This window comes from Haliaeetus leucocephalus, unplaced genomic scaffold, assembly GCF_000737465.1.
Source record: "Haliaeetus leucocephalus isolate CR32 unplaced genomic scaffold, Haliaeetus_leucocephalus-4.0 Scaffold656, whole genome shotgun sequence".
Classification (NCBI taxonomy): domain Eukaryota; kingdom Metazoa; phylum Chordata; class Aves; order Accipitriformes; family Accipitridae; genus Haliaeetus; species Haliaeetus leucocephalus.
In genome coordinates, this window is record NW_010973092.1 from 18583916 (window position 1) to 18598498 (window position 14583).

A 14583-nucleotide genomic window follows, 5' to 3' on the forward strand; every position below is an offset into this window, starting at 1 on the left:
AAAACAGCTTCAGGATTGAGTTTCTGGTGGTACTCAGTGAAGCCTGTCACTGAATAGCGAAGTAGGGTCAGGCCGGTCACGGGAGAGGGCCTCTGCATTTCCAGTGGTAGTGGCCAGTGCTTTTATTTTCTCAAGTGAACTGCAGTACCTGATTCTGCAGACAAGCAGATAACTCTAGAGAAAGCTCATAATGCCCTTAAACTTTCTTAGTGTATGGTGTGGTTTTGGTTTGGGGTTTGTGGGGTTTTTTTTGAGGTTGTCTCTGTCGATATCATCCCCTGGATGTCATTAGCACGTTGCTGGAGCTGCCTAGAGCCAAAGGTCTCTCAGAATCTTGTAATTACAGCACTGACTTATAAAACTAGTTGATGTTTTCATGGTCAAACGTTAAAAGTAAATGCTGTCATCATAGCAATGATTCATCTTTTTTTTCTGTTTTGGAAATAAGCTTCCTCTTGCAAATTCCATACATTAGGTTGGCTGTAATAAATACTTGCTGGTATTTTTAGCACTGGCACAAGGACAAACATCCGCATTAACATGCAATCGGCCAAGTGTCTGTTGTCTTAGGCTGTAATTAACAGTGTGAATGTTTGCTCAGAGATATCTCTAATATGTAATCAGTACAATAATGGCCTCTGCATTTTAGAAAGTTTACATTGGTGCAAATAATTGCATACCAGCCTTACTGTGTTTTTTACTTTTCCTGGAAAAATCTTTCCTGTTCTGCAGTCAGACAGCTCTCCTGTACCTGAGCAATGGGAAGACACTTACTGTTGAGGGCTAGGCTGGCTTCCCGCTGTTTTCTGTGTTATGGCTGTCTCTGGCAACGTCCAAATTACTCCTCGGTCAGGGACTTTGGGCAGCAAAATCCTTGTTAGCGGATGCATAATACAAGACTAACTTTTTTTTAGTTACTTCATTCTTGGTCCCTCCTGATTGTTTAGCTTATTTTTGGCCTTGTCTCTAATTTGATCATTTGTGTTGTGTATTATTTCTCACATTTATAATTTGCCTTCAGTCTGGATGCATGTGTATGATTAGTGGTCTCAGTATTGAAGCAGCTTTACTCCTAACTGTGAGTTTGTTTAATGCTCTGCCCTAGTTTGGGTTTAGCTCCTTCTTTTGACATACTTGCCCTAGGAGCTGTGCAGACGGATACACTGTCATGTGTGGTTTCCTGGCAGATAGGAGCAAACCGTGTAACCCTTCCCCCCCCACCCCCCCCTTCATTATGAAAACCAAAGTGCCCTATAGTGCTTACCTCTGCCATTTCTGAGAATATGGCTCATGAGCAGTGAACTCCTAGCATTGCTTTGGAGAGGGTGATTGGTTTCCCATGCAAGGTGATACCTTGTACTAGTACCCACCAAACTGTTAGAAGTGAGGTGGATAGATGGATGCAGCCTCAAAATGAGACAGGGGAATGCAATGCAATAGACCTCTTAAGCTGCTTAACGTGGAAAATTATTTTCATGTTACAGGCAAACAGTTATTCTAACTTTTGGAATAACTGAATTCCGGGGGGGGGGGGGGGGTGGCAGTGGAAATCACCATGATGTTTTTTAATATTACTCTGGTTATTACCTTGAAGTACAATTTCAAGACTTCATGAGAAAAAATCCAGGATTTCCCTTGTGTGTCTCCAACTTTCTTATTTGGATCTAGGAACCTAGGAGAGGCTGAGACTGCATGTATTTTGGGTTTGAGCTGGTTGTATTTCTGGGATGAAGTGGTCTTTCAAGGCAGCTTGCCTATCAGTTCAAAACCTGCAATTTCATTTGGACTTTTGAAGCATATCAGCTAAGTGAATATTTGCATATTCAGGATCAATGAAATGCAGTTGGGCACTGAAGTCTGAGCATTCAATACAGTCACCAGCTCAATGCTGGTGTCTGGCTTTCTTCAGTAAAGCACAGCCCATGCTGAATGTCAAGCTTATGGGAAGGTCCTATACTTGCATGCCTCAAATTAACTAAGGTGCCAAAGAAAGAGATGACTGCTTTGCTGAATCGGGACCTGATCGCTGAATCAGTTCCAGCTCACTAAGGATGAAAAGCATTACGAAAGCAAGGCTGTTGCCTGCAGTAGCAGCTGCAGAGCCCCTCCTGTGCCATGCAAAGTTATGAGTCGTGCTTGTCAGTGCTGGTTTTATGAAAATATCTTCTTATTGCTTTCAGGACGACAATATCATGCGATCTTTACAGCTCTTTGAGAATGTGATGTAACTGTGTTTCGTGAGCGCTGAAGGAGTCAGAGACTTTCTGTGTAACAAAGATCTCCTTGCTGGGTGAAAGCTTTTTACAATTCAGCCATGTTCAGTGTGTGAGGATTTTGTATGACATCTCCAACCAAATGGCAACCGAATGCAACTGATCCCACCTCTTCTCCCCAAGAGATGCCGGTGGACCTTTGTTTCGTTTTGGAAGCATGTGAATATTTTAATAAATCCTGACAAGAGAGAACTGCTGCTCAGAGTTCAATGAGTAATATACAGCGTTGTTTGCTAGGCACAAGTCCTGCTTTTAATCTAGCAAGCTTAATTACATATGATAGCACATGTCGATAGCTTACTCGGCCATTATTGCAAGTGAAAAGTTCAGTCTATACTACCATACGGCAAAATGTTTTATGAATGCCTTGCCGTTAATCTGCTTTGACAAAATTCAAATCTACCAGGGCAGTCTGTAAAAAGCGAACAGTACATATACCTAGGACATTAAGCAGACAGCCTGTGTAGCCAATGTCCTCATTTCTGCAGAGATCCCGCTTCTCCTCTCACATGCACTGGTGCCACCATGCTGAGTTTGGTGGAGTTTTTCCTGAACATGTTAACCAGAGGATCTTCATGCCAGGGTGAGCCAGAAAGGAGCAAAACATGTGTTTGCACATATAAATATCAAACTACAGAACAAATCCTGTTCAATGATGGTAAGTTCTTGCAAGACTGGGCAGGTTTATAAGGGCTGATACAGGAAGATGAATACCTGCTTTGGTCCCAGCCACCTTTGGCAGTCCCAGCACGTGGTGGGACACCAAATGATTCTCCAGTGTGCATCTCAGCAGCACCCATGGTCATGTGCTATGGTCCTTCTGGTGTAGTTTGGCACACGCTTCCTAGGTTCATCATTTGAACGTTTGTATTTTTTCCATTGGACATTACAGTAAAGTGTTACCCACCTTATGGATTTATTTAAGCTTTCCAGTTTTACTTAGTGCAGAAAAGGGTGCAGATGATGCAGCTGTGTTTCCGCATGCAGACCTTGGCACCCACAAAGTGCCCTGTAAGTTTAATTGGGAGATACTTACTTGTTATTAGTCTCAGAATCAGCTGCCAGGCCCATATGTCCCTTTGGGTAGTTTAACATTTTCTATAGCAAAATCTTTTTTCCTACAAGGCAGTTGCATGACTTGTACAAGTCACATTTCCTTACTAATGCCAAATAGAACATTGGTTTGGGGGGTTTGTTGTTTTTAATTAGTAAAACAGAAAGAATCATGCAGTGAATTTATACCAAAGTTGGATTTTGCCCAGTCAATTATTTGTCAGCTGAGGAACATGTCAGAGCCTGCTTTGCAGAAGACTCTTAAGAAAGCTAACACACCAGAGTGCTGTTGCAGTCTCCAGGCAGCTGATGGCTGAGAAACCAAGGGAAGGAGGGAACAGCCAACTTTCCAGCTGCTCAAACCACACAGAGAGGAGAGTCCCTGCTGTAGTGCTACATTGCTCCCATCCAGTAAGCATATATTTTTATTATATCAGATACTATATTACAAATACACTGTTAGCAGTGAAGATATATTTTAAAAATTATGTAAGTGGAAGCTTTTTATAATACAAAATATATAGAATGCCTCATTTCTGTAGCCCTATATTTTATAAAAATTTAATCTATTGAAGTATTCCTGATTATAGAAGTAGGTCTGATCAGTACTAGTGTAATGCTATGCTAATTCCCCAAGATAGGACATTTTCCCCTTTTACTGTGCTCCTCCGCACACTTCTATGTAGTCTCAATTTTATTTCTTTAAGTTGCCCACTTGTTATCAAAAGTGCTAATCAAGTGAGTGAAGTTACATGTACACAGGAATGACACCCTAGTCTATCCTGTTTATTGCTTTTCCTACAAATACCATTAATGAATTCCTTCCTAGCAATGATACAGGGCACAGCAACTCCAATAACGTGCTGTGATTCACAGAAGTGATGCAATGCTCTGAGAGTAGCCTTGTCCTCTGGTTGTCCGGTATTGTCTATTTAGTTTTTATTTAATAGGCACTTGATAAAGACATCAGCTGAAATAATGCACTATGTTTACACTGTTCCTTCTTGATTCTTCTTGCAATCACTTTAGCAAATGACAGAATTTAATATAATGAATAACCTGCTTTTTTCCCCACACCCAAAGAGCATCTGTCTATTATCAGTCTAAGCAGTTAACTTCAGCTGAGGGAAAAGTGGTCAAGATAATGGAAAACAAGTATTTGCATTGGGCTAGCACAGTGCCTTTCTCGTCCAACAGCGTTGCTCCAAATGTGCTCTTGAGATGGCACATAGAGCCTGAAAAGTTTTGAATGCGCCCTTTTCAAAAGAAAACGTTATTAGTTGCAGGATACCATGGTCCCTGAAGCTAAATTAATTTCTGGAGTTACTGTGATGAATCTGGCCTCAGCTGTGTTTTCTGTGTCTCCACTAGCAGAAGTGCTGTACGGGTGGTGCGGGGGTGCCTGTGTCATAGGGGCCATAACTGCTTTCTCTTGAACATGGCCCCAATCTGTCAACATACTTCAAACATTTGGACATTACTCTCAGTACGTGCTTAAATACATTGCTGAAATCAGGCCACCATTAGTGACCCTGCAGTTTTGGCATCTCCTTTTCTGCTCCACTGTGTCAGTTTGCAGCTCCCGGTAATGGTGGGGGTACGTTAGGCAGAGGGGGAGATGCTGAAAGCTGCACTGGTCCTGATTCTACCCTTGAGGCATAACTAGCTTTGATTTTGGTCTCGCAGGAGTCCAGACCCCACCCCTGCATACCTGATGTTCAGCCCTGGGTTGCTGCCTCTCTGTTCCACTTGAAGTCCATTGTAGCTGAGATAGGAGGATTTGCAAAGTGACATGCAACAGTTGTGTTTTCACATAGCTCTAATTCTAAATTCTGTCTGTGGCACAGTCATTGACTTTGCGAAACCATTTATTATCCTGTGTTTGTCTCTGATCCCACCGATATCAGCCAGAGGCTGGTATGCATCAGTGCACAGAAGGCCTCTGAGTTTTCCATGAGCAGCATATGTACATATGGCATGTGTGCTCCAGCCAACAGATGACAGAGATCCAGTGACTGTGAGAGAATCGTACTCTGCATGGAAATGTCTTTGGGTTTGTTTTTTATGTTTTCCGTGAATGTTACTTTGCAAACTTGCAAAGCCTCCCATCGCTCATAAATGGGGCTTGCAATATTTATGGCAAATACTTACTACGACAGCTTTCTAAATAAAACACAGTGTGCTATTCTAATCTCATGCCATCGTAAATCCTACTGCCAGTATGCGGAAGGTAGTTACTATGCTGGCTTCTAAGTTACAGTTAGACTATCTGTCAGTGCTATCAGCTGTGCAAATTTTCTCAGAGTTGTGAATGTTTAAATAATGTCTGAATCATTAGTCTGACTGTTTCATTAGCTACAAACATTAGTCTGCATCTTCATGCCAGTATTTTCTAAAAAAAGCCTTTCTAACATGCATTTTAGGCAACAATCTGTTGAACAATAGGAATGTGATTAATGATAATGCAAAAAAAAATATGTAACGTGCCTGTTACCGTCAATGTTTGTTTTCCTGTTACTTTGAATGCATTGCAATATTGTGAGTAATCATGAGTCGAGCTATAAACCTGAGGTACAGATATCCTAAGGTTCAAGTATTGTGGGCAGAACTTTGGCATTGCCTGACTGCGACACATGTTGAGAACAAACATCTGTGTGTCCATGTGTGACCTCTGATAAGATGGTAGCAGCAGTGCAACAACCTTTTTTTCTTCTTCATGGAAGTACCATGAAGGATCTAAGGAAATGTGCAAATAATATAAATTGCGATAACTAAAGCCATGTTAATGGAGCAGCAATGCATAGCTTCACTCTTACAAATGCTTTTCTCCAATGGCAATTTGTATTAAATTTTGTTGAATGGTTTTAAAAATGTTGGTTTTAATAATAAAAAGAAAATATCTGTAGGAGGGTGTCCTTTCTTAAGCACAGTATGTACTTTTTTTCTTAAGGGACACTGTCAGGTTAAAAATTTACAGTGAAACTTTTAAAAGCAGGATTCTTATAAATGCATATCTATCTGCATAGCACAGTTCAGCAGTTTAACAGCCTCTGTGAGCGTAGCATTTACATGCTAATGATTTATTTGCATCACTGATTCAGGGGTGCTCTTATATCTGGTGCAGTGACATCCACCTAGCTGAGAGTCTGGCCCTTGTGTAAGAAAGAGTTCAAAAATGTTCTACCTGCATCACTGATAGTATCTCGGAGTAGTAAAAATTGGAAGCTTACAGGCATGTCTTTTATCTTCAGTGGTTTTGCTTAAGTATAACCAGGAGAACAGGCAATTGAGTTGAAGAAAAATGTAAATGCTATTTTTATTTTAGAGATAAGAAAAATAAAATAAAACCTCACAGTGTCCCCTTAGCTCTGGTTTGTTGTAAACATCCATTCTGACACGGAGAAACGCAGAAGAAATTTTGCGAGACTATATATATGTGTGTACATATATATATATTTTAAAAAAATTACTAAACTCCATTCTGTAGGGTATAATACGTCTACTAGCACATCCCAGGAAAAAGAACATTCTCTTGCATACGTGCAGAAATGTGAAAATAAAGTTGTCTGTGTGAAACGTGGTATTGGTCTCACTCCAGTGCCTAAACAGGTTGTGTTGCCCAGCTGACCAGCCCCCCTGCCCCGGGCCAGCTCTCGGCTGCGCAGACAGGGAGCGAGCGGCCTGGGGACAGCCACCTCTGCTACTGAGGCACCAGCCTGCTCGGAAGAGACAACAGTTCCCTGTGGAAAATGCCAAACCTGACTTCCTGCTGTCTCTGCAAGGAAAAGGTGTTGAAGCTGCCTGTTCAGTACCTCTCACTAGCTCTGAAGCGCACCCAGCTGCTGCCAGGCAAAGTATACTCTGGCTCACCGGTACGTGCGTATGCTTTTTATTCATTTTTCAGCACCAGGTTTGCTTGAGTGGCTGTCTGAAGTCTTAGTTACTGCTGTGAGATATTAGACATCTCTGATTTTATTCTCAGCCCATCACCCTTGCAGGCTGAGCATCTCATCCTGCTGCCTACGTGGTCTGGGGCGTTGCATCTGATGGTTTGAAGGGACAGGAGGGATGAGGGCAGGTATGCACTGGCAATGAGGGCTGTCCCCACAGCATCTCTGGGAACATCCTCCAGAGCACGGTAGGGTGAAACTGAGGCATATGCTACAGCTCAGCACGTGAAAAAGGTTACTTTTGAATGCAATAATAGGTTTTTTTCTTACTGTGAGATTAGTTCTGTAGTCTTTCCTTATCCACACAGGTCCAGTAAAGCTGCAAAGGGAAGAGGCCCGGACATGTTGGTGTATGAAGATCCACTTCTCTGCACAAGTAGAAGTTACCGGCTAGCCGATCCTCTTGCATTTGGGGCCAGAAGATCCATCTGAGATGGGGAAACATGGAGAAACCATGCAGCATGCTGGGGAAAGTGAGGCTTGTGTCCTGCTAGAGTGGGATATGACTAGGAGCACTGTGGGGTAGCAGGTATCTGTTGGTCTGCAACCTAGATTTAATTTAACAAATTGCTTTAAGAGAAGAAATCCCAGATTATCATCATCGCTAAAGCCAAATATCTGGAATCAATTCTGAGGGGTCCAAGCCTAAGTGGAGCTGAGCGCTCCTGCTGGAAAGAGGGCAGCTTGTTAACTTTCTGTCTTCCATCATGAGTTACCTCCTTAGCTGCAGCCTGTCTAAAACCACAGCACGTGCCCTTCCATTCTAGTGCTCAGGGTTATTTCAACTCCTTGGCCTTTGTAAAGCAAATTCAAACTTTTGACAGTCAATAGAGTGACAGCAGACAAGAACAGAGGACATGAACAAGGCCATGGGACAAGGTGACTCGTATCTAGCATGATCTTCAGTCATTTAGGCCAAATGAAAGGAATATGCGAGAAAGTCTTTGTAAATAAATGTTATTAAAAATAAACAGAAACAGCCAAACAAATTTGAAGACACAGCTGCTAATTGTCTGTGTGATACTAATTAAAGTTTAAAGAATAATAAAAATGCAGTTAAAGTAAAAACAAATTGGCAAGGCATCGGTAATAGTTATATTAAATCCTTAATGTATTTAAATTCTCAAGTTAACGTGGGAGGTTATCAACCACAACAGACCAGTCAAGGATAGACATCCCTTTATAAACTACCCATGTAGTAAGTATAATGAAATCAGGTGTCATCTGAAGCCTGATATTTGCTTGTCTGGAGGTGATAGCGTCGAGGCCAGCTGAGGTGATGGTCACTCCAGTCTGCACAGCACTGGTAAATACATACCAGTTTCCAGTGGCAGTTTCTCTCTTGGAATTTTGTCCCAAAAGTGTGCATCTTGCAAGTCAGGAGTTAGGGTGATTTAGATGGAGGGGGTCAGGCACTGTCACCTCCCCATGGGGCTCTCCTGTTCGGATATATCAGTTGGTCTCGTAGGAAGAGTTGGCCACAATTTCAGCCCCTGAAATAACCCGGCTGTGGGATAGCTCTCAAATATTTTAAAAGAGAAAAAAAGGAGGTTGAGATAAATACATATGTACATAAGAGGTCTAGATCCTTCACCTGCATTCACCTTTACCAAATCCAGGTATATCATATCTGTATATATGTGTACTACTCTGATTTTAGATTTGGAAAAAAAGAATAGTAATCAAATGGGACTAAGCAGCCTTGTGTTTGCTCTAAATTATGTTGCCATTTTTTTTTTCAGTTTTACCACGATAATTTTTAATACTGTTTGTATCTCATCATAGCACAGACCCTGGGGTAGCGTTAGCTAACAGGAGCTGTCCCAGTAAAGATTCTTCCTCTTCTCAGAATTAACATCAGGTGCCGTGTAAGTGGCACTTATCCCATGCACTGTCTTTCAGCTAGGAAAATAGGTTTGTTTCTGTAAAAATTAATTACCCTCACCATAATTCACAGCTCCTGCTTAAATAACTTGTGTTTAAGCAGCAAATAAATGGATGGCTGGGTTTCAGAAGGTAAGGTCTGACGGGCAGTGAGGGGACTGTGTGTGCAGTGGCGTGTGCTGCCTGCTAGATGTCACCGAGATCCCTCCTGTGTGCGGCCAGGGCCAGCCAACAGAGCAGGCAGATTCCAGCGTGGATCGCATTTAATTATCCGAGGGGCAGATGTCAGGTGTCACATAGTGCTGACTTAACCACTTTCATACATGAACACCTTCTACTTTGAGAACTAATTAAAAAAACAGATCCATGTAATACTTTTTTAAGAAAAGTGGTCATTAAAATATGTCTAAAAATATATCTAAGAGTAGGGAAGGTAAACTTTGAAGAACAACATCTAGGGGAAATTAATAATTTCTAATTCACGGAAAGAGAACTGAAGCAAAATTCTGTGTCCTTTCATCCCATCAGGTCTGCACTGGGATCAGGCGTGGGAGCTGCATAAGTAGAAATCCTGTGTGTCCTAATTGATTGGAGAGCTGGAGATGGACCTACCCCTGCTGCTTGGGCCAGGAGGGGCTGGTTCTTTGCACACAGGAGACCTGTCCCGCTCACCCTTTGAGAGCTGGAAAATGAACTGAGGATCTCCAGATCCTCAATGGACGTGGCTATTTCCGGCCTGTTCTAACTTTCCTTTTTCTCTTGCAAAAGAAAAGCGTGTCTTTCTCCATCTGTTTTTTCTTGTAGGGACTCAGAATCACTGTGGGGCTCTGGCTGGAAACCCCCATGGGGGGAAGGTGCCTCCTGGCAGCACAGAAGAAGATGCCATATTTGATTGTGAAATCCCCTGGGAACTCATCTGCTGTTCTGTCCCTGGGGTTGCATTCGGCCTGCGTAGGCAGCTCCCCACGCTGCACGCAGAGGCCTGTGAAAGAGCCAAGGTGGTATCAGGGTAATCTGCACTCCTAATTTAGGACAAGGGCTTCTGTGAGAAACTGGCAGTGCTTCTGGTTGTGGGGAGAGGGGAGTATTTCCTTTAAAAACCTGGGACACTTTTCAAGATACTTATTGTTGGGATTTACAACCACAGACAGAGAATGGGGACAGGGTTGCAGCACAACAAAGCAATGTTTTGCTCGTAGGAATCAGTTCTGACCTGAAGTCTAGCTGCAGAAGAAAATCAGCCTGGATGGTTACTGCCCTCGCCTAAGGCCAGGAATCCAGATAAAAAAAATGTAAGAATGAGGCCATTCTGGTCAGCCTGAACACTCCTCACGAAACCCTGTGACCATCCTTCCCTATGCCATAAGGCTTCCTTGTGACCATATCCACTCTGTCTCCAAAACTCAAGCCACGGCTTGGGTTCCTCTCTGCGACTGAAGGGGGCATAAGAATGATAAAGCCACATTGCCACTTTCCTGTTTTTTTAGAGTATGTGTTTAGTCTTTATATTTGCAGGGAAAGCCAAGGAGCATGTACACTGATGTTGTAAAGGATGGAGGTGAAAACACCGCTGTTAGTAATGTACAGTCAACTCTTTTGTTAAAATGTCTGTGAAAAGTTAGCACTGATCCAGAATCTTCCAGAACAATAGTAAGTTATTAGAAAGTGTTGATTTAAAAAAATCAAAGATTGATTTTATAATCCCAGGGTTAGATTGACTTTGTTGACATTTTCACAGAAACTTATCTAACCTTTTTGTTCTAATTACTTTATTGATTTATTTATAAATCTATATAAATTGAAAATACATAACAATGTAAGCATACAAGGAGATGGAAGTCAGCACAATGTTTTCTGTCTGAACAGATGTTCTAAATTTTAGAGAACTCAGAACATGAAGAAGTACAGCAGACTTACGTTTCCTTCACATGGTACGAACTGTTGTGGAAAACCATTTGCCACTAACTTACCAACCAGTTCTGTGTAAGAAAAATAATATGAATTTTAGTGGATGAGCATTGCACTGATGGGAGAAAAGACCTATCTGTGCTTTAACTGATAATTAGTAAAACTCCTTGGAAAAACCTACGTGTTTCTATGACGAACTGAGCTGCAAAAATACTTCTAAGTTGTTCTCAATTTTTGTTTCAGATTTTTTAGAATTTATCTTTAATTTTCCTTATATTTGTTTTATTTTGCACTAAGCTGTGATATTGTAATGCTAAAATCTTTAAGGACATCTGCTACATACAAGTTATTGACCTGTTTTCTAGATCATTCTCCTTTTGTATTCAAATGAAACAGCTGGACACAAGCAAACAAGAGACACTTTGAAATGAAAAGAAGGTAAGAGATTTTAATCAGAGCAATGCGTTGCAGTGATTTGAGCAATAAAATAAAATTAATGGAATATTTAAGGTTTTAGTTTATGTCTTACTGTAGCAGTGAATATTTTAGTGCACGCTATTAAGTAATGTGTAAGAATGCAAAACCAGGAAAATATGGTCTAGATTTTGGCAGCTTCAAAGTTCAAAAGCAGAATTTCAGAACTTGAAAATTCACATTTCTGAGAGCACATTTAATCCCCATTTGGAACAGAAATCTCATTACAGCCTGTGAAGAGGATATTCCAGGGCTCGAGCCACCCTGCTTAGCTGGGCAAAAAAAAGATTATTGCAGAGACCTGTAGGTAATTTTAGATACAGTAACAGCCATGTTCAGAAATTGAATAGACAAGGACAGACGTACTGTTCCTTTACTGTAGCTTTACTATGGGTTTGGTATGGTATTTATTATACTTGTATGATCTCTGTGTTGACGTTATCTGAACACCTTGCCATCTCCTGTGCATATCTCTAGAGCCCCTGGTTAGGCTGTAAGGTGCTGCCTCATGCCTGCGTTTGCGTAGGAGCTGAGAAAAGCCATATGATTGTGGAGGTAATTTTGACAGGGCTGGAAACTAAGCCAATCTTTCACACACTAGATAAGTATTTGTGCATTAGCTATTCCTTCCCCTGAGGGACAAGTCCATGGAGCAAGAAGATGTTCTGTTGTAGAGGTTTGAAGAAAGTTAGCAGCAATGGGCTGGAGCTCCCTTGGGGAGGGAGACGGAGGTGCCTCATGGTACTGACAAAGTCTGGAAGGGATAGACAAAACCCTGCCTGGGTCTGTGTTAGAGAGCAGAGAGAACACAAAAATGTGACAAAGCTGGTCAAACCCGTTCCCCGTGCTGGGATTTTTCTCCTTTGGCTTTTTTCAGTACTTGGCAAAGAGGAGAGAAATAGACGTTGCTTGGCTAGTCTTCTATGGTTTCGCTCTCGAGGTATTTTTAGTGGACTGATATATGGGCACCTGGGCCCTGGCTGCATGGGTTTCTTCCTTGTTTTCAATAAGAGGCAGCACTGCAGCTCTCCCAAACCCTCAGCTTCCATCCACAGCACATGCGGAGTTGGGAATTAACCCAGAAGACAGCTGGCATTCAGATATTGGGGTATTGGCACAGGAACAAGCAAATGGTCTGAGACGTCCATGGGGAATAGGCTGTACCCATCCCATGGCTTGAGGCACCTCTGAGTGCTCCCCCGCTCCCTCCGTGGAGCTGGGCAAAATATCTAGTATTGTCGTTATTGCGGTGATGTAATAGATTTTATAGTCACTAACATTGTCCAGAAATATCACCACACATCAGTATAGTCTGAATTTCTCAGTACAATTTTTTTTTCTTAACACCAAAATGTCATTTGTTAAAATAAAACAGCCTTTAAAGGCTCCTGTACTTGCACTGCTCATGTTGAGTTTACAGGAACAGCCATCTGGGATCTGCAGCTGAGTTACCCAATGTCAGGGATATTTTGGGATATTGTTGGTGTTCGATACTCAGGTGAAGGAACAGAAGTGTGCTGGTGCAGTGCTGTCTTTGGCCATGAATAGGGGCTCTTAAGCAGTTACAAAAATGAATTTTAGCTTTCAGAGCAATGGATGAGGGAGGGATCTGAAGAGTGAAAGCAAACCGGTATAAGAAGAAATGATAAGGCTTTTGTGGTGAAGTTATAGGGGACTGATTGAACAATATGAGAATCAAACCATAAGTCCGTCTGGTCTTTCACAAGTTCATTGCTTTCTATGTACTGTTATTTTATTTGTCACAAATGCACTACACGCTCTGCCTGTTCCCGGAGTCCCACATCCTGAAAAATATCTTCAAGGGGCCTCAGTGAAACTGCGGTGAGCTGAGTTGGCCAGGGAGGAGCCAGGCGAGACGCTCTGCTTGCAGAGCACGAGGCTGACCCTGGTGCCGAGTCACAGGCAGCAGCTCCCAGACTGTGCAGGAGGGTGTTCACAGAGGAGAAATGATAATTTTTTTTTTTTTCTTGCATCACCCACAGGTAATTCATACTATATTGCTCCAACTTTCCAAGGCAGATTTTTCCTCTAGGTAGAGGCTGTTACAGGACATTTGGGGATCAAGGAGTTTGGAATGCTTCAGTACGGGGTTCGTAGTGAAAATGTTTTGCTCCGAGAGAGCAAGTGCTGGCTATGACTCATGTACAGTCCCTGTCTGGCAAATGGAAAAACAAAAGGCCATGTTGTTTGTTCAAGGTTGCTGAGAATGTTAGTGAAAGGCAATTAGAAAAAATGTGATGGTGAGTCCCCAGGTATTAATCTTTATTAGAGTTAAATTTTCCCTTGCAAATGTGATATGCCATCAGGTTTCTGTCTCAAGAGTATGTTTTGTGGGACATTACAGGAAAGAGTGCACAGCATTCCCAAAGTAGCTATTAATTTCCCAAAGCGCTTCTAGCAGCTGAGACTTACAGAGAACCAGCTAACCTGAGCCAACGTGGCACCTTGAACCACTGGCGGGGGGTGGCTGGAGACACCGCTGTCACTCTGTCCTTCATGCCATGTAATGCAATCCAGCAGCTCTGAACAATGGCTACAATTCACCAGGGTTGCCAGGCTGAAACAAAAACTGCATAGCGTATTTTGGGGTAGTGGTGTAGCTTCTCTCATTAGCCATTTTTATTTGAGTGGTAACTCCTTTATTGTGGCAACAGAAGTAAACTGTAAATAATTGCATGAGTGACAATGTCAGTTTTATTCCTTCTCTTGGCGATCTCCCCTTTGATATAGTGCACGCATTCACTGGCAGGCAGATACATGGCCCTAACATAAGCAAATTCCCTTTGATAATTGTATTTGGGCTCTGCCAGGGCACCTGGGTACCAACGGCCCCACGGGGACATACTGGTCAGTACTTTTCCAGATGCCACATATCTTCTTCCGGGGTGCGTGATGATCTGACGTGACCATAGATGTTGCAGTAGATAGGCTATAGGGCCTTTAAGGACACCAGACATTTTCTCTCTGTCAGATAGTTATCAGTGTCATACCAAAGGTCATGTTCTCCATCAGGTCACAAG

At 42.2% G+C, this 14583-nt stretch overlaps 1 protein-coding gene across 2 annotated transcripts in view; it reads left to right on the plus strand.

The window, feature by feature from the left end:
* Window positions 1–2461, plus strand: part of KCNIP1 (Kv channel interacting protein 1) — a 64450-nt gene extending 61989 nt beyond the window's left edge. For both annotated transcript variants that reach the window (XM_010579148.1, XM_010579149.1), the window contains one exon: window positions 2181–2461. In XM_010579148.1, the coding sequence (XP_010577450.1) occupies window positions 2181–2228 (48 nt within the window). In that variant the 3' untranslated portion in view covers window positions 2229–2461. The remainder of the gene's footprint in view (window positions 1–2180) is intronic.
* Window positions 2462–14583: the final 12122 nt, after the last annotated feature.